Consider the following 19,179-nt stretch of genomic DNA (forward strand, 5'->3'; position numbering starts at 1 on the left):
AAGTTAGGATACAAATTCAGGGACTGCAGGGATTGTCGGTGTACCCAACGGCTCAACTCAGTTTGATGCAAGAACGTGTGTCTGAACAACATCATTCCCACATAAAGTGAATGAACTACAGAAATGGAAAAACCAATGAATCGCACACGAGCTACGTCTGCACTGCCTGAAGTGCTGCGTGCATGAACAGAAACAAAATCAAATTAGGAAAAAAGAAAGAAATCCTTTTCGTGGTTTGTTCCCCGACAGCAGCGACTCTAAGCGGCTCGGGTAAGTCTGCCAAAGAAAATAGCGAATACAAGGGACATGCGATGCTGCTGCTGCCGTGTTGCTACAGGTCTCATTTGGGGCATGATTAAAGAGATGAGGAAGAATCCACGAAGCATCCAGCAGTGGGCTCATAACAGTGACAACCACCAAGTGCCGTACCATTTCAAAGCTACGTGATTGCATGTTGCATACGTGTAGCCAACGAGGCAGGAGTTTGTGCCAAATAGCCAGAACGATGCCACTTAGCACTTGGGTTTTTTCACAAAGTGAGAAGAGGGAGATACAACCTGAAATGTTCAACCTCTTTAAATCTTGAATATTTGGGTCAAAAATCCAGACATCTGGGGAAAATGCAGAGATATTACACCATGCTTGAGCGATCTTGCATTTGACAACACAAGGAAGGTGGCTTCTGGCCATATGGTTACATGTATATGTATGTACATGTATATTCATTAAAAACAATGACCCGAATATGTACAAGTTATAATAGGCTTCCTCCAGGTTCATCTTACTTTGGCTACGTAAGGCTCAAAATAGCTACAGGACCACTGGACCGAGTCTGGCAATATAAACACAAGCCCAAACCTTTCAATGACTGAACTGGTTCATTGATCTCACAGTTTTTCAGACTGTTAATCACTGTTGGCGACGTCAAATACGTCATTAGTGGTCAAAGCTAATCAAGTCTAATATTTATCTTCAAGGATTAATATTCATTTTTAGCACTTTTTTGTAACAATGAGAAGTAATGCTATTTGATAATCTTACAATTTAACTTAAACTTTAAGGTTAAAAACAAATACCTTTTTTGAAAATTGCTGCTCGTGCAGAAATATTTTCTGGGTCTGGTGGAAATGTGGGAGATGTAGCCCAGTAGACAAATACATTTGATGAGAGAGGCAAGCTCTGCCAGGTCAGAGCAATGCCATAATCTACAAGATGAAACACTGAAGCACTCTTGCATCCTGCGAGCATTCTTTAAGTGAAATATTCTCAGGTGATGGCTCATGAAGCTTTTTTTTTTAATATCTAAGCTTGTACACAGTGATAGAAAGGTAGTTGCAGAAAATTCGACTTCTTGGCTGAAGTGAATTGACAACATTAAAGCGATTCCAACTGTAAATATTTCCAACCTTTTATCGAGATCTTTTGCGACTACTGATAGACACTATTTTTAGGCAGTGACACTTGTTTCGTCTTTAAGGAACCCTTCAAGGTGGTTTCCCCTTGACTGTAAACACACAGCTGCATGACACGGACAGCTGATCGGCCAAGCGTTATGGTCACCAAAAGATCCAGCCGTGCCCGAAATGCAATATGCCCAGTTTCAGTCTTTCATCTGGGACGAAGGACAATATTAAACCTGCAGATCGGGTGACCATGGTTACATCGGACACCTGCGGGGGGGGGGGTGTCGTTAGGACATCTTCCATGCAATCTAATTACGTCCTGTTTACTTGAGCTGACATCCTGTTTGGGTCTCCTTCCTTGGGTGGTAAATGATAGAGGTAAGTGCAACTCCGCTCAAGCAGAAAATAAGAGAGTTCTGAGAAGTCCCGTCCAATCCCAACACAGAAAGATAACAGGGTAAACATTAATCTGCTCCCTGGCTAACTCAATTTGAGTCGCATACAGTACATTGGTTGTTAAACATTCAACTTGGCTTTCTGTCTGAAGGACGTAGCCCCCTTAATGCCTTTTCCACTGCAGTGGATAATAAATCACACTTGAGTGACAACCACACTGAGACCTTGAGTGTAAAAAAAACACAAACCAAAAGAGCATGGCAAAATATGCTTAAAAGCCAGTAAAATACTTCAAAATTTCCAAACACCCTGGCCGAGATGTTTACATGAGGTCGTCAACATTTCACAGCCCAAGTGTGGCTTCAATTCAAATTTTTAAATACAATTTCTTTCGGCTTTTGCAGTGACAAGCAAGGCCAGGTGCTCAAAGAACAAAAGGCAAAATACAAAACAGAACAAGAGAGAGAAAGTGTGAGACTAGACTCTAAAACTGACAACGTAATTGTAGTTTGGTCGCATGACACCAGAGCGGTCTTTTAGGACACCCATTACTTCTGGAAATGGATGAAGAATTAAAACAAACTTTACAAAGAGGGAACTAAAATTTCACTTGTTAAAAAGTCCCCTTTTTATGTTTTCGTTTTATGGCAGCAAAAACACAGCATCTTAGAATTTCAATATTTTTTCATTTCATTGTTAGAAGCTTATAAAGACAAAGGTGAGAAAACAGGCACACAAAAAATTCCCTCCATCTTGGGAAAACAGGAGCACAGACAATTCCCTCCATCTTGGGAAAACAGGCACACAAAAAATTCCCTCCATCTTGGGAAAACAGGCACACAAAAAATTCCCTCCATCTTGGGAAAACAAGAGCACAAAACTGTTCCCTCCATCTTGGGAAAACAGGAGCACAAAACAGTTCCCTCCATCTTGGGAAAACAGGAGCACAAAACAGTTCCCTCCATCTCGGGAAAACAGGCACACAAAAAATTCCCTCCATCTTGGGAAAACAGGAGCACAAACAATTCCCTCCATCTTGGGAAAACAGGAGCACAAACAATTCCCTCCATCTTCGAAGATGGAGGGAATTGTTTGTGCACCTGATTTCCCACCTTTGTCTTTATAATCAGTCATTTCAATGGTCCCCCTCCCCTCGCCAGACCTTACAAAAGTAGTCATGAAAAACCTGGTGCAGTGACAATGGGTGCTTGCCCATCCCCCAAAGTAAAAAGAAAATACATGGGCGCCATGGTGTTTAAGCGAGTAAAAGGTCTCAATGAAAACATTTGGTGCAAATTACTGGATGAGTAACAGCTCCTGTGTGGTGAAAGAATGGTTAGTATTTGAATTGAATTAGAAAAATGGGTTAGCAAAAAAAAAACCAGTGAATACATCTTCTATTTGATGAATTGGAGGAATCAAAATGGCCGTCATTTGGAGGTTTTCCTGGTAAGCGATTATCAGCTTAACCATCAAAGGGCAAAACATGACGTATTTATAAAGCCAAGACTGAAAAAAATATATATTTCCAAGTTAAAAATAGGATCCAATGCGGGCATTTAAAACTGACCAATAATGGCAAACCTCTTGGTCACATGACTAGCAGCTAGTAAGGCTGCATCACCACAATTCTCATCTGATTTTTCCCTGCTTGCTTCAGTTCTAAAAACTCATGAGCAAAAGAAAATATTTTGCCATTTGAGGTAGAATAATTTCGAGGGGGGCATGGAAGTGCGGATGAATATGTATGCGGCAATTGATTTGAGTACTGGCGTGGGGAAGGGAGGTGTTTTGAAGGCGGCCAGGCAAGGTGACCTGTGATGGTGTGACCTCTTCACCTCTGACCTTGAATATGTCCTTGATCATCTGCCGCTCCTTTTTGTCCTTCACCTTATAAGTAAATTGTTCCTGGCAGGTGGAGTCGTAAATCACAAATTAGAAGGGTTACAAAGCAACACAAGCCAACTCATCCTGAATTTGTCACTTGCATTTTTTTCCCGTATTGTAATTTAAGGTAGTTTTGGTAATCATTCAATGCAAGTGATTATGTGCACAAACCGTGGCGAAAAAGATCTAAATCTAACAAAGATGGGGACTCTTGGGTACGATCCTGCTATAAGGTAGATTGCAGGCATGCAACTTGGACTTCGACAAAAACAAGGAAATTTCCATCTTGACAAGACTTTGTACAGTGGTTTTCAAGTTTCATTGGCATGAATGCGAAGTGAAAAACAAGGAAATCAACTGATCCGAGGAAAAGTTGCATGCCTGAGATTGTCATACTGATATCTATCATAGAGTAAAAGACAAGCGGCCCAAGGATATTTGAAGATCCAGCCACTAATGACATTCTTTGCGGCATCAGGAATACTATGATTCCCGTCTCCCCTTCAAACACTTCTTGAGAAATGTTAGCGCAGAAATAAAAGAGGGAAAGGCATGGATGAACACCCAGCCCCTCAAGAAAAGCCCAGAAGTGAGTCTGAGAGATGTCTCACAATTAAAACTATGTGGAAGACTGTGCCTTCTCCACTGTGCAATGTTATAAATTTCTTAGGCGGTTTTCAGTAGCTTCATAAGGTTTGAGAAGGGAGACAACGAGAGCCTAGCTCTCCTCTTGGAAAGCAGAAGAGTGAATCTGGAAAAACTTCGCACAAACAGACACTCTAAGGAAGAGAGTGCATTCTCCACACCACAATGTTAAAACATCTTTATTAGCATTTTCACAGAAAGTTGTGAGATTGGAGACAAGCAATGAAGAGAAAAAGAAGTGACTTTTACCCTCAAAAAAAAAAAAAATTAGCCAAACCGTACCACACATGCCATATCTCCTAGTCTCCTTGAACGGTAAAAATGCCCGTCTCACCTTAAATTTGTCTTTGATCTGCTGTCGCTCTTTATCCTTCAGCTTGGCAGCTTCTTGGGCCATGCGCTGAGATGACATGGGCTTGTTGACCTCCAAGATGTGGGACAGGACTTTGTTCCAGCTGTGACAGAAAAAAGTTGTTTTAAAAAAAAGTTACCGGCTAATACATGTGTCTGGACTCAGAAGTGAACACTGCAGTGGCATCAGTCCAAGACAGGTGGTATGCACATGCTGCATGCCTCTTCTACCAATAGACAAATCCGATGACCAGGATTAGAAGCCATTACTGACACACCATCCTGTTGACAAGCAGGTTGTGAGTGCGCGCTACATTTCTTTCAGACCAATGTTGTGACTTTTCTCCCCTACAAACCTCTTGGAGTACTCCTTCTTCTGATCTCTGATGACATCAGCGTAGTGCGACTCAATGTCTGGTGTGCTGACGAGGACCAGCTTCATCAATTCGGACCTGCAGCACGAAACGGGGAACCAGGAACAGATACAGTGGAGCACAGTAACCCAGTGATGTTAGTTTTGAGAAGTGGTTCATTGCCACATTTGCACCACTGGCCAATTTCGTGGAGTCGTCGTGAACAGAAATCTGCTCAGCAAAGATAAATACTTACCAGCCGATATGGTATGCCAATGTTTGCCACTCATGACTGGCGCTTCAGGCATATTTCAGTAAACAGTCCATTTTTAGTTACCGCAATATTAGTAAAATGTAAACTTTGGTTTTTGTTTGGCATTCCAAAGTGTTAAACTTCAATTTGGAAATGAAACTGTTTAGACATCAAAAATGAAAAAGAGGCCTTTAAAGTTTGAATTTAATGAAAAAAAAATACCCTGGCAATGAAACGTGAGTTGAATCTGTCTACAGAACATTTTAACCCTAACTCTCCTCAATCCTCCAAAATCCTTTGGCCGGTTTAGGAGGATTTGGAGGATTGAGGTGAATGGCAAAAGTGCATGGCTGATTACAAAGGATGCCATGAGTGAAAGTCGTGGGTTTTAGACCTTGTGATATTCCTGCTCAGTCATGCATAAATTCAGCCCAGTATTTCTTTTGAATCAACCGCACTCCCTCAACAAAATGACAGGAATTGCCGGAGGATTTTGAAGGATTGAGGCAATAGGCACACCTCCAAGTAACATTTTCAAGAAATTTTGGAGGATTTGGAAGGATTGAGGAAGAACACAATTGTTTTCACCCCCAAATTGGAGGATTCTGGAGGATTGAGGAAGGTCCCTAACAAAAAAGGGCCTAGGGGGTTAGGGTTTAACATCTGTAGCATCACAGATGAAAATCACCCCATTACATTTTGCAGCTCTTTCTCCATTTATAGCTGTGCCAAACTCCACCAGACTTTGTGATGCCAAATCCCAATCACTGACCATCCAAAGCTTCCAACCTGATTCCAATTCCGTACTCCCAACCCCACCTCATTACCTTTCCAGCGATTTCAGGATGTAGTGATAGTTATTGAGGAGGAAGATGGCGCCCAGGTACTGGTCCGAGTATGTCTTGGCCTTCTGGTCCAGGTTGAGACTCAGGGCCCCCAGCACCTTGGCTAAATGACGACAGTGATCACAAAAGGACAGCATAAGTCCAAGGTCTTGTTTCTAATCAATATAAACTCCCGCTCAAGGTAAAAAGAATAAACAGAAGAAAAGGAAATTACCCATTCATTGTGGGCAATCAATTGGAAACTCTTACCTATTTTTGAGCATATTAATTGCTTGGTTTCATTTTTTATGACAGCTTGTGTGTGCTGGTCATGTGTAAATCATGACATACGTATGGAAGTTGTGCAACTAATAAGGGAAATACTGCTTTTAAATAAATGCGACAACTGGATCCCTTTTAAAACGGTTTTTGCTGTCCACAGGTGACCAAATTTTCATTTTGATTGTAACTCAACCCATTAGTCTCTTTATCAACCCATATTGGTCCTTCCGGTCACCTCAGACACTGCCTACCTTGACCCAGCTTTTCATGGTCAGATGGATTCATTTGGAAATGAACACAATGATAATACAGTGTAACATAAGTGCTGATGGCTTGATATCAAATTAATCCAAGGAGACTATCATTACTCCGGCTGCGTTACGCACTTGTGGGCACAATCTTTAGCCTGTGAGAATGGGCACTCTGGCGAGTCACAGCACCTTCTCCGCTCAGTGCGCGAACAAGAACATGATTTTACATAGCAACGACAGTTCTGAGCACGTCAGATCAATTTCTGTCGAATATACGGCCTTTGCCTGTGTACGCGACGCATCCATGAGACCAATGGGAAAATGTCCCAATCAACTTGCGATCATCTCTGCCAGTGAGGGGCGGGTTAGTCGAAGACGTATTCACATGCCCATGAGCGTAGTGGCACCGTAGTAGTGGGTCCCAATTCACATCGCAGGATTAGTCCATGCACGTACTCACCAACATAGATGGACACCTGTCTCTTATTTGCATCTACATCGGTAGTCTTGGGGGAATAGCCTTGATCTGCAATGGTAAAATACCTATTGTCACAACACACTCTGGGATGGCCACTGCATGCGATGGCTTCTATGGAGTCACCCTTGACTGTTACATGTTAATTCTTTCTGTCAGATCCGCTGCATTCAACACATTGGAAAAGGCATTAAGGAATCCTCAGCTAGTGACTGCAACCTCAGCTGGTCACTACTAATCCATCTCAACCGGAAGTTTCCAAATCAGATAGAGGGGGGTCCTTTCAGGACGCTGCAGGCTGAACATAGCATTTTGCAAATTGTTCTGGATGGAGGATTCCTTGGGGTGGAATTCCTGAGTGGGTGAACGGCAGGGAACACGTTGTATTTAAAATGATAGAAATTATTCAGTTTTGGATGGGAAAATCATGGGAGTGTGAAGGAGTTGCAGTTGATGATGCCAAAAATCCGTTACCTGAGCTGCGTCATGGGAAAGTTGGCATGTTGCCAAATGGCATTTTGCACAAGGTGATGAGAAATCTGCAGCTATACATCAATCGTAAGACAAGCAGACTTTTATGCCATAAATATCTAATGCATTTATGCATGTGTGGTACTGCCCACCAACATTGAAGGACAGGCGATGAACTGCAGGACAAGTGCGCAGGAGTAGACTGCCTCGGCGAAAAGTTTACATTTCGAGGTAAACACTTGGTGCCACAAATCATTCTGAGTCAGGTTACTGACCTCGGTGTGCTGTCAGCATGGCCGCTGTCGTATCGATGTAATCAAGGAGATGCTCCAGAAAGGTCAGGGCCTGAATTTGATGATGAAAGATAATGATTCGAACATGTAAGCAAGATTTAGAAAACAAGCAGCGTGCTGTGAGCACTGTAGGGCTGGTCTTCTCTAAGAGACCTACAGGTTTTCAAATACTTCCTACAATGGACTTAAACCAATTAGCTGTCCTCTGCACGGTGCAGATTTCACTGATACAAAAGCCAGCTGAATACAGAAGCCAGCTGAGGCACGACCAGCAACACTAGACTTTCTGCCCCCTGCTAGGCACGTAGTCCGCGACTGGAATCGTATCCCTGAACATTTTAAAGTGAACTGCACAATGGGTTAACACTTACATTGCTGGTCAGTTCGTGCACCGTGCCATCCTTTGGCATATTGGACTTGTCTGGATCGTTCTGGAACAACAAACACAAATTCTTATGAATAATACACCCTACATATTGGTTGAAACACAACAGTTTTAAAAGGACGTAACAGGATGACTGAAAATGGGCACAATCTCAGGACCTCAGTCTTTGAGCTTCATATTGAACGTGACACCAAATAGAATAGATATTAGCACGCCATCCTCCTGATGTTATTTTATCAACAGTTACTGGTTGATGTGACAGGATCGAATTTTTGATTAGAAATACAAAATAGGGCTCCGTCCAGCAGGTAGATTTACCTCAGCAACTTAAAAAATACTCAACACACCTTGACAACATCAAAGAATTCTTCCAGAGCTTTGGCTCCTGTGGTCTCCAGGCTGGCAATCAGGCTGGGTAATTTGGAACGTGTAGTTGGTGTCGTACCCTAGAACAGGAAATGTACCATACAAGACCCGCAGACAAAAAATCAGTTTAGCAACCAGTCTATGGTGCATTTCACTTACATCTATGCTCAGCCGTGTCTCCACACTAGAAGAAATCTTGAGACTTTTTGAAGCATTCCGTTCAAATTCATCGCATGCACTCCCCATTATTTGCATGCACAAGCCTATGGGTTGTGCACAGAAAGTAACGTTTCCCCGGGCCTTACCTGTAGCGTCTCCTCAAACTCTGGTCTGATCTGGCTCAGATGTTTGGCGACAGGAAACACTGTCAGAATGGCGGTGTAGTCGTGCTTCAAGACTGCTCTTTTGGCAGCTGACGATATTGCCTGGATGAGAAACACTGACCAGGGTTCAGACTGATAATTCACTTTACAGTCAACACTAAATTCTTTTAGACTTTTGAACCATGAACATAGCCTTCTTTTGTGAGCGTATCTGATATCTGAATATTGCTGCCATCTAAGTCGGCTTTTCAGAATTTCCACCTCCAAATCTTAGTTCAAATCTAAAGGGAATCATGAAGCATTGGGATGAGCAAAGAATTCACAAGAACATGTTTAACCCTAACAGTCCTCAATCCTTCACCTGTTGGAGGACTGAGGACTGTTGGGGTTAAACATCCTACATGTTACTGTATCAGGAAATCCCAGCACAAAGTTGTTAATTTGAGTGATGCCTAGTTTGAAAATGCATTAGAGCAACGCAGCTTAGGCAATCAAAACGAGACGTGCCACTTACCTCTCCGTCCTGGAAGATCATCTCCATGGCCTTCTCAATGATCTTGTCAAACGTCCGACGTTGGTGCTCCCCGGGAATAATGCCAGTCATGATCTGGGCTTCGCTCTGACAAGAAATACAGTAACATGCCAGAGGACATAAGAACTGCATAAATGCAGACGAGCTTTTAATTTCATTTCCTCATATCTTGTAAAACTCCTCCCAAACTTCACAGTGGATTTTGAAGAATCTGCGAGGGTTGGTCGAATCTTAAAATTACGCATAATTTCTGCTCTGATGTAGGATGAGACAGCTTCCATTTTACATCTGGGGAGAGCTTTTCAATTTTGGGGAGGAGGCAGATATGTTCCATTCCATCACAGCTTCAACTTGGTGTTGTAATGGATGTCAGTGCAGGGGAAACTGAACAGGCCCGTATTCAGGAATAAAGTATGTCCAAGGCTGTTTGGAAACGGCAATCCACACGTACCTGGGATTGCCCTATCAGTGCCACCATACACTGACTGAAAAGCATTCTTTATTCTCAAAACAACTGTGCTATTTTACAATAAATAACTGGCTCATTTAAGAAGCTGGTAGAAGCATTTTCCAGCTTGGAACAGACCGACCAACCATGTTTCATGTACCAACCTGCATGAGCTTGAGAAGCCCGCTGACGCAGTACAGATAGTTCTCAATCTCTGAATCCAGGTCGACGTGGGAGTCCGGGGCCAGCGATTGAAACTTTCGCCCAGCTGTGTACAGCCAGAAAGAGAATAACTGTGCATCAGGGCTCAAAAACTCAGCTGACGTTTGCAAGCAAACAGAGACAGATCGTGAGTCGATGTTAATCTGGCTTTGTGTCAGGGCTGTTAATTTTTTTTTTAATGGGGTTATTTTTTGGCTCCATGCTGACGTGTGAAATCACTGTAGTATCGGTGTGACTCAATATTTGCCATCAAAAACTCTGGAGGGATTTGAACCCACGACATCCTGCTTGCCCATGCATTTAATTGACACTCCCTATGTCCATTCAAAGTTCCCAACGTGAACGTGTTTAACTCAAACATCTGAGGTACTATCAATCCATCTTCTAAATTAATCAATTTTGCTTACTCGTCTCCCCTTTACTTGTCTGACTCGCAGAGGAGCCTTTTCGGGCCACGACCCTGGATGGGGAAAACAAAATAATTCACAAGCAATGCCAATGATTTGGTTTTTAGTTTTTTTCAAATCTTACTGAGGCTCCTTTAAACTGACTTTTAAAACAAATTGATAAGCCTCAAAATGAGCTAATATCGGAAGACTGACTGAAACTCAAAGCTACAAACACAGTCAATTTAGATGATCACAACCTTATGATAGGTCGCATTTGACTGGACGAGATGTAAAGGTTTCCATTGTTACAAACCAATCGGGGAAAAGCTTAAATGGCCGAGCCATTTTTCCACTGTTGTTGATTTTTGTCAGAATAAATCAAACTCAGTACTTACGGTCTTAAATTAGAACTTGTTCTTCCTTTGGGTGTGTCTTTCATCTTGTGAACTTTGCCAGCAGTCTAGAAGTGGACAGAAACAGGTCCTTTCTATAATGATTGATTATTCTCTTGCTTAAAAAATTAAAGTTTTATTCATTTTATTCCATCGGTCACCTCTTCCAGGTCTCATATCTGGTTTTCCTATCTGTCAAGGCGAATGCTCCCTTATGTGATTTCACACTGTAATGGAAACTCTTGCAGGCCAATAAACTTGGCCTCGTGTGAACGGGCAAATATACATGAACTAGTGCCTTCTGCTCCAGTCAATATGTGGAGACTGACCTTTTATGAAACCTATGGTTATAGGGCTTAAATCCCACTCGTCTCGTGACACATTTCCTTGTTTCTAAAGAAACTGAGCAATTCTTTGCGCAGAGAGGCTGTTGCTAGTGCATCACAATTTCCACACGAGGAGATTTTACAACGGCATGCCAAGAGGCACACATTATAAATGTGGGTAAAGGAACATGTCAAAAAACGTGACATTAAATCGATGAATAAATTGTTGGAAAAACAGGACTTTCTGTCTTTGACTGGACTTTTACACTAACAATGCGTTTGTGAATGGGAATAAAAGTGTGAGGAACTGTACTAACCACTTCCTGCCAGGGAGCCTGGTACCGGAGACCTTGGCCGTATATGCATGGCCGGGGTGCCGAAAATCAAAATTTTCTTTTAAAAAAAATATAATATTTTGCTCTGCATTTTCAGAAAAAGTTCACTTGCTGTCAGTCGGGTGCTGGGACTTGTCAACCAAGGTTCACTCTGCTGTCGGCAGAGTGCTGGCCATTTGTAGCAGAGGTCATCCGTCACTGTTTTGAAAGAGTACCACTGTTTGCCACTACCAGCCCCCGCAGATTATCAGCGAGGACAAAAGCACTCCAGCACTCCAGCGATGAGCGATACAATACTGCTGGGCACCCCTGGAATCTGGCCACATTAGCACAGACAGCGCCGCCGTCCAGCAATGCACTGGACTAATTTCCAGAACAAAGAAGAAATTACACGGCACCGCACAATGGGGGCTCTTTACTGGGCTGCAGGTGTGGCTGCAATACTCAAGCATCAATGGAGCTTGCCTGTCAGATAAGACTTGCCATAAGACAGCCATTTGCTAGGGTGTATGCATCCAGTAAATGGGCATATGAATTTTTGAAGAATTTGGAAAAAAAAATAAAAATGAAAAAGCGCCCGGCAGTGCGTGATGCACGCCACTAACTCCACCTGGCAGGAAGTGGTTACACATATACGTTTAAGACCTGATAGGGGCCCAAGGATAATGAAAGCTCGACCCAAAGGTAGGTCATAAATGCAAACTGACCACCATAGGAGAGAAGTTGCCCATGGACGGTATTGTGCTCTTCCTGAGGTGGTCCTTTAATGTCTCCACGGATTTCTTGAGGATGATGGAGCGGGTGGCGTGGTAGATATCGATGAAGTCCAGCGTCTTGCTGTGGTCTCTCAGCCACCTGGCGATCTCAGTCAGGTCTTCCATGGCCGACTCTGATCACGTTGAAACACGGGTGGCAGGGAAAGAAAAAACATGTAACGGTTTGGTACTCAAGATTTGTGACCTTGCAGTAAGCCCTTTGGAAAGCCAGGAAGTTGATTTCTGGCTTGTGGCTTCCACAGAGGCATGTGCCACTACTAGCCATAGCCATAACTTTTGGACACAGCAAGATCCCTCATTCAATGCCAACGATGCATCATGGGATCGTACACACATAGTTACAGAAGCAGCAAGTCATCTCAATCCTCCAAGCATTTCAAAATCTGTTTTGGAAAATTTTGGAGGATTTAACCCGGCCACCAGTACATAACAGGCTTCAAACCCCTTGAAAAAACAAAGGCAAAGAATGTGTCAGTATCGGTTTGTTTCCCACAGAGTGAAGAATTTCAGCGGTTTCCAGAAAGCTCCCACCAAAACTGCAGTTAGGGTTAAAACAAATCCGAAAGTGTAAGCAGAAACTGAACTCATGACAAGACGTATCAACTTACCTGGCATTTGGCTTAGACTGAGGGACACACTGTCTGAAGCAAAATCTGGAAAAGAAGAGAAAGGAGAATACAAATAAACATTTGAAAAACAAAATGAAAATATAGACATCTGACCAGAAGAACAGCATCCTACCAAAAACTGACACACAGACACACAAACACCTGTATGAACAGACAAATCTGCTCTGTCACCTGTGATTAGTGGCTCACTGTACCACATGCATGTGGTAACACAAACAAACAAACAAACAAACAAACAAACAAACAAACAAACAAACAAACAAACAAACACCCCAACACCCCAACAAACAAACAAACAAACAAACAAACAAACAAACCCGTCGTGTTCGTTCCACTGTACAGAGATGTCTTTCTTTTTCATTTCCAACTCAACCGAAACTTCACTTTCACTTAAACAAAACTCCCCCTGACAAACTATTTGCAACAGTTAACTACAGGCATCACAAACATTAAAATGAAAAATCACAAAAAATCAAATTGAAAAAAAATAGGAACATGCTTATGAAGTACTACATGAGATTGATGAGTGATTAAATCAATTTCCACAGCCTCTTGTACTGCTTCCTTTTCATTTCTCTCACTTTTTCCTTTTCTTTCTCCTTCACTTATTCCATTTTTTTTCCCAGGGGAAGGAGGGGAGTGCCCTGCTTTGTCCCCCTTGCTTGTAAGGGAGGATCCTTATTATAATCTATTCCATTCCCATGCTCCACATGGTTCTCCCTATTGGGATAGGGGACTTTTGTTCCTATAGTTCTCTGTTAACTCTTCTCTACAAGGATCCCTATGCCGGAAAGTGCACACAGACACAAGTCTTCCTGGTATGGGTTTAGACGTTTTTTATCTTGCTAGTTTTGTTTGGAACTGAAGGTAACATTTTGCCGGCCGACCCAGAATCAGTGAAACACCCCTGAGGAACAATTATGGTTAAGGTCGGTCAGCAGCCCTCAAGCAAACAAGAGCCAATCTTGCCTGGTACCCAGGACGTATCTTCTGACTGAGGTTACCAGGCAAAATTGACTACTGGTTTAGTAAATGGCTGCTGATCAAATGTAGCCCGGGTTTTTGTTTTACCTTCTTCTTCGGCCGCGATGAGGTCGAGCACTGTGGTAGGGGGAACGGTCTGACCGTGGCGGCTCAGCAGGACCCTGAACTCATTCTGCAGGGAATCCTTGCCTGTGTTGAACAAGGATGTCTGGTGGAGGAAACAGGACCACTTTTTAAAGTTTACTTTCATGATTGTCAACTGCTAAGCAGCTTTCAACAGTATTTCACATGTAGCTATATAACATCTTCATCAGAGCAATTCAGCATCCAGCAACTGGAAAACATTCCTTTCTTTGGACAGAAATGATCAAATTGATGAGAATTTCCATGACAGAACAGCAGTTTGGTTAATCAACAACTACAGCCTTTATTCAAGATTTTGATGTTGCATTTTGGAGGCAACCACAGCAAATGGGACATTGCCATACAGGGACCACAATCATAGTTGCACATTTCGTTAAATCAGTCGGGTCCAGTGATCAAACAGGAGAGCGACGCAAACTCAACTTGGATTGCTTGTGGTTTATCAGGGGCATAACTCTGCATCATCAAGGCACCAGCTAAGTTATAAATACCACCTGTTAACATCTTATGTTTAAAATGGAGAGCAGTTTTGGGGGACGTGCTGTGCGTGTGTGGCACGAGGTTCCTAGTCAGGCTGCTTGCCTGGCCAGTGAGGGAGACAAGCATACAATGTAATGCAAGCACGGGGCTACTCACCGCTTTAGCCAGCTCAGGGCTGCTGGGGTTGTGCTCCTCAAAGAAGTTCTTGGCGTCCTCGATCTGCTGCATGTGGCTAAGGTACTGCTCCAGGCCATTCCCCGCCCTGCAAACAGTGGGCACATTAATTCCCCATTGGCTTGGAGCAGGAACCATTAGGGCGCTCTAAGACCAACTCATTTGCAGCAGGGAACTTTCTGGGCTATTTCTTTAACCGGGAGCACGTCCCAATATGCCCTTTTCCACAGTTGACGATGCAGTCCAGCAATCATTCAGCCAACATTGGGCTGGACAACACCTCTTGGTGATCAATGGCACTTAAGCAGCCTGGAGTTTCTGAGGAAACCCTTAGGTTGATCAAGATGTCAACAAATCCACTGGTTAATGCCAACTTCTTCCCCTGAAACCCTAATGTGTGTTTATCAACATTCACTGACTGTTATCTAACAACAGACTGAAAACACTTCATAAACAGCTTACCACAGGATCATGTCTTTAGTCTTGGCTTTCTCTTTGCACTGTGTCTGAACAGTTTAGGAGCTTATTGCTCCTAGCCAAATGATAAAGCTTCACACACCTACGTTGGTGCGATGTGCAAAAATCTAACATTTGCTTAAGGAATGGAGCTACGTTAAGTACGCAAAACCAGTAACTTACTACCACTTAGCTAGACTCTGTCCTTTTGTTGTAACAGTCCCAGACAATCACAAATTCCTTCCACTTGATTTGCCACACTACACGCACACACAGGGGTAATTTGATTGATTTTGACGGGTGGGACAACTTTGTCAAGAATGCATCCCTGCGTAAGAGGTTTAAGCCTGATCCAGAGACAAAATTGAAGTTTGGCAAAGTGCCTGCCGCTCACCCTGCCTTGACAGCCTGCTCTAGATCCCTGACTGCATCATGGTGGCTCAGCACTTCGTCAAACACATTTAGAGTGATGGAGAGATCTGAGAGTTAGACTATTCAGGAAAAATATTTGTGACCCAACCTGAGAAAGAAATACAAAACTTTGAAGAAATTAAGCATGGAAGTAAATAACATTTTACCAGCATGTATGAAATGCTCCTGCAACTGAGGCATTTTGCAATTAAGTCCTCAAGTAAAACACTCATAAGACTTGAAGTTTTGCATGGTGAAGTACATTTACACACAAGAAGTAAACTCTACACCATAAAATATTTCTTCTACAAGATTGCATGGTCCTCAAAACAACAAGACAACTTACAATGGATCAAAGTGGGTATATATATATTTGACTTTTACTGTCAATGCAATCAACTTGAATCAAGCAAAATCTTTACATGTGCATTGCACAGTAGTAAACACATTTTGGTCCATATACACACACATATACATTCGGTGATAGACTTCCTCAGGTAATGAATGAGATGAACTTGTCAGGGAAAAAGGCCACACTACAGTCCGACAGAGTTCTGCATAGTGGCAGAATTGAATTGATTGGATCTCAACATTTTATAATGATGATATGTACCCGTACATTGAGAGAAAGCAAGGGAAAAATTGTACGGGAGCAAACGATGGAAACAAAGTATTTCAAAGAAAAGCACTTCAGTAACCCTAACCATCCTTAATCTTTCAAAATCCTCTGGGTGGTTTTGGAGGATTTTGGAGGATTGAGACTGCATGGCAAAGTGGCATTGCTGATCGTGATGGATGCAGTCTCAAGGTTGTGCTTGATGTCTTGTGTTGTTTATGTTCAGCCATGCATAAATTCATGCCCACATTACATGTGAAATCCTCCATACTGCTCCGGGATACAATTCAAACTGCCTCAACATAATGAGAGGACTTGCCAGAGGATTTTGAAGGAATGAGGCAGTGGGCACCCCTCCGCAGAACATATTCAAGAAATATCGACAGATTTTGGAGGACTCAGGCTGTGTCCAATTTCTTTTCATGGGGGCAGTTGGAGCCTTTTGAAGGAGTGAGGGTGTACTGTATCCTAGCCAAAAGGCATCTGAAGCAAACTATGGGACAGAGAGCACCCCCCCACCTTTGTGTTGGTCATTGTTATACTGGTATCTCAGGAATTCTTTTCAGACTTCTAGGGGGGATGTGTTAGGTAACAATAGGCTAGATTGTGTATAGGGATTGGACTTGTGGAGGGGGGTATCCCTCTGTAATGTCTGTCCCATTTCATGCCTGGTATACCAAAAGGGCTTAGGCGGTTAGGGTTAATAGCCCTAAAACTAAAGCCAAAGCTTTGCCAGAGACAAGCACTAAAAAGAAACATTGCAACAACAGGGTAAAGTAAAAAAAACATGGTTGGTTACTCAATTAACAGAACTATGGTTTGCTGAAATAAAATCTGACTGCCGACAGAGGATACTTTCTTGGAGTTTCTGCAGTGAGACCGTTTCTCTGTGCACGGGGAGGATGTTCTGTTCCAACATGCCAAGCCGTTCCTCAAATGAGGTCAATATGGTCACCTGTAGAACGAGGGCCAACATCCAAGCTGGATATATTCATTAAATTCGGAACAGTGCGGCTAGAATCTCAAATCTGAGAAGCAGAGCACACCTCATGTATGCTACATGTACATGTGGTTTATGGGGCATTGATAAGTGAGAAAAAAATTAGCAAGTTTCCATCGTGGAATAGACAGTAAAAGTCACTTCAACAATTAAACTATCCATGCCAACTTGCAAACGGCAAACGTTGGTGATATCCCACGTGAGAAAAACAATTTGCTGTATGTCAGGTTTATAGCAGGTATCAATGACACGAAAACCCTGTTACAATGAAACTAATAAAAAATGTTAAAACTTTAGACAGCCCACATTAAGGTGTTTTGTATGCTCGAACCTTTGTGCTTATGACTGTTTCCATCTTCTCAACTGTACGAAATAATGTGGAATGTAGTGTGGGCTGCAACTTTACCCTTCTACTTGTGTGCATTTGTATCTACTGTGTTTACCTTACAATAAAATTGTCAGTTCTTGTTCAGCTCCATTGAAATACTCAACTATCTATTAATACATGCGGAATCATCTTCGTTTAACATACCATATTTGAGGTCATCTGACTACTTTTGCTGAGGCTGTCTTGAATAAAGGCAAGATCCTCTGCCCCCTATTGAAAGCAGTAGAAAACACAAATGGAGAAAAAGAGGTTTCGATAAAGGAATAACCTCTCTCAAAATGCAGTTTAGATTTGTACAAAATGAAAACATTTTGGGTGTAGGCCTGACCCCTGCACTGCAGGTGAAGAAATTATTCCAGTGGTGGATGCAGCGGCACACAGTGTTTTCAGACATATGTGTAAAACTGTTATCTTTGATATACATGTACATCTTGCCAATGATTTAGGAAGACTTCAAAAGAAAATATTTGTGAAGTGTCGGAAATGGACAGCTTTCCATCGTTTTGTGCAGATTTATCGATGAGTTTCACATCTTCCTCGTAGAGGTCTACTCCTACATTAATTTCGAAAAAAAATGTAACCAACGTCACCTACCTTTACCAACTTTTCATCGATAGCCTGTATTTTCTGCACTGTGTCTTCCATGGTTTTTCTTTCCTTTAAGTGGTATCATTCGCAAAATAATTGGGTGGGTTGTAAATTCTTACAACTTGCAGGAGGCTGCCATATTTACAATAGCTGGTAACCTGTACCTGAATATTCTCTCCTAATATGCAACGTAGTCGGCAAGGAACCAGTGAAATCAAAAGGGGGCGGGGTAACTTTTAAAAATGAGGGCGGCAGTGCAAAACTATTGATGATTACTTGTCAGACTGCTGAGGGGTTTAATTCAAATATATTGAAGCTTTAAAAAACATAAATAAAAGTATCGGTTGACTACAAACGGAGCTCTTTTTAAAAAAATGTTTATAACTGAATAAACTAACAAACTGGGCATCAATACAAAGTAAATGAAATAATTATTGAGTAATAATGGATGCGCCAACTTTGTTTTTAACCCACGCTGTCATGGAGGAAGGGGAAAGAAGGGTGCACATTGTCAACCCCCTGGAGGAAATGGGGGAATAAGAATGGGGGAAGGAGCGATAATTCCCCGATGAAACGCAGGAAAAAATACCCCCCACTTTGAGCACTCCCTGCAGTTGTCTTTCACAAGATTTCCTACCAGGAAACGACATCTTGAAATGCATTTCTTGGAGAAAGGATTAAAGTGGTTTATCACTGTGCAACAAGGGAAAAGCAACGAAGCGGTGTCTAATGGAGTTACACAAGGCGTACTATACCACAACCAGGGAGGGGGCGGTGTCAACATCAACATGTCTTTAGAAAACTGATATGGACGATGTCACTTTATTTTGACCACATGTTGAAGAAAAACCTACGTGGGGTGGTCTTTGGATCCTAAAGTAGATCAGGAGATAAATGGCTGCTTAAATTGCCCACAGAGGTATAATCGATG

The 19,179-nt window shown here is 42.4% G+C and overlaps 1 protein-coding gene across 3 annotated transcripts in view; it reads right to left on the reverse strand.

Moving 5' to 3' along the window:
- The window catches only part of exoc7 (exocyst complex component 7), a 56,264-nt gene extending 37,848 nt beyond the window's left edge, over positions 1–18,416 (reverse strand). The window contains exons 1-21 of one of the 3 annotated variants that reach the window (XM_022236695.2): positions 18,255–18,415; positions 17,805–17,870; positions 17,128–17,227; positions 15,640–15,724; positions 14,772–14,877; positions 14,079–14,199; positions 12,987–13,031; positions 12,310–12,491; positions 10,945–11,009; positions 10,568–10,620; positions 10,103–10,206; positions 9,473–9,577; positions 8,941–9,060; positions 8,617–8,715; positions 8,256–8,315; positions 7,867–7,936; positions 7,106–7,171; positions 6,116–6,236; positions 5,039–5,134; positions 4,666–4,786; positions 3,645–3,707 (exon numbers count right to left, since the gene is read on the reverse strand). In XM_022236695.2, coding sequence (XP_022092387.2) covers positions 3,645–3,707; positions 4,666–4,786; positions 5,039–5,134; positions 6,116–6,236; positions 7,106–7,171; positions 7,867–7,936; positions 8,256–8,315; positions 8,617–8,715; positions 8,941–9,060; positions 9,473–9,577; positions 10,103–10,206; positions 10,568–10,620; positions 10,945–11,009; positions 12,310–12,491; positions 12,987–13,031; positions 14,079–14,199; positions 14,772–14,877; positions 15,640–15,724; positions 17,128–17,227; positions 17,805–17,870; positions 18,255–18,305 — 1,899 coding nt within the window. In that variant the 5' untranslated portion in view covers positions 18,306–18,415. Of the gene's footprint in view, positions 1–3,644; positions 3,708–4,665; positions 4,787–5,038; positions 5,135–6,115; positions 6,237–7,105; positions 7,172–7,866; positions 7,937–8,255; positions 8,316–8,616; positions 8,716–8,940; positions 9,061–9,472; positions 9,578–10,102; positions 10,207–10,567; positions 10,621–10,944; positions 11,010–12,309; positions 12,492–12,986; positions 13,032–14,078; positions 14,200–14,771; positions 14,878–15,639; positions 15,725–17,127; positions 17,228–17,804; positions 17,871–18,254 lie in introns of all 3 variants that reach the window. The other 2 variants (XM_087139486.1, XM_022236696.2) reach the window with 2 other exon arrangements.
- Positions 18,417–19,179: the final 763 nt, after the last annotated feature.

Source organism: Acanthaster planci, linkage group LG07, assembly GCF_054643075.1.
Source record: "Acanthaster planci isolate LZ-2023a linkage group LG07, COTS_SCS, whole genome shotgun sequence".
In the NCBI taxonomy this organism is placed as follows: domain Eukaryota; kingdom Metazoa; phylum Echinodermata; class Asteroidea; order Valvatida; family Acanthasteridae; genus Acanthaster; species Acanthaster planci.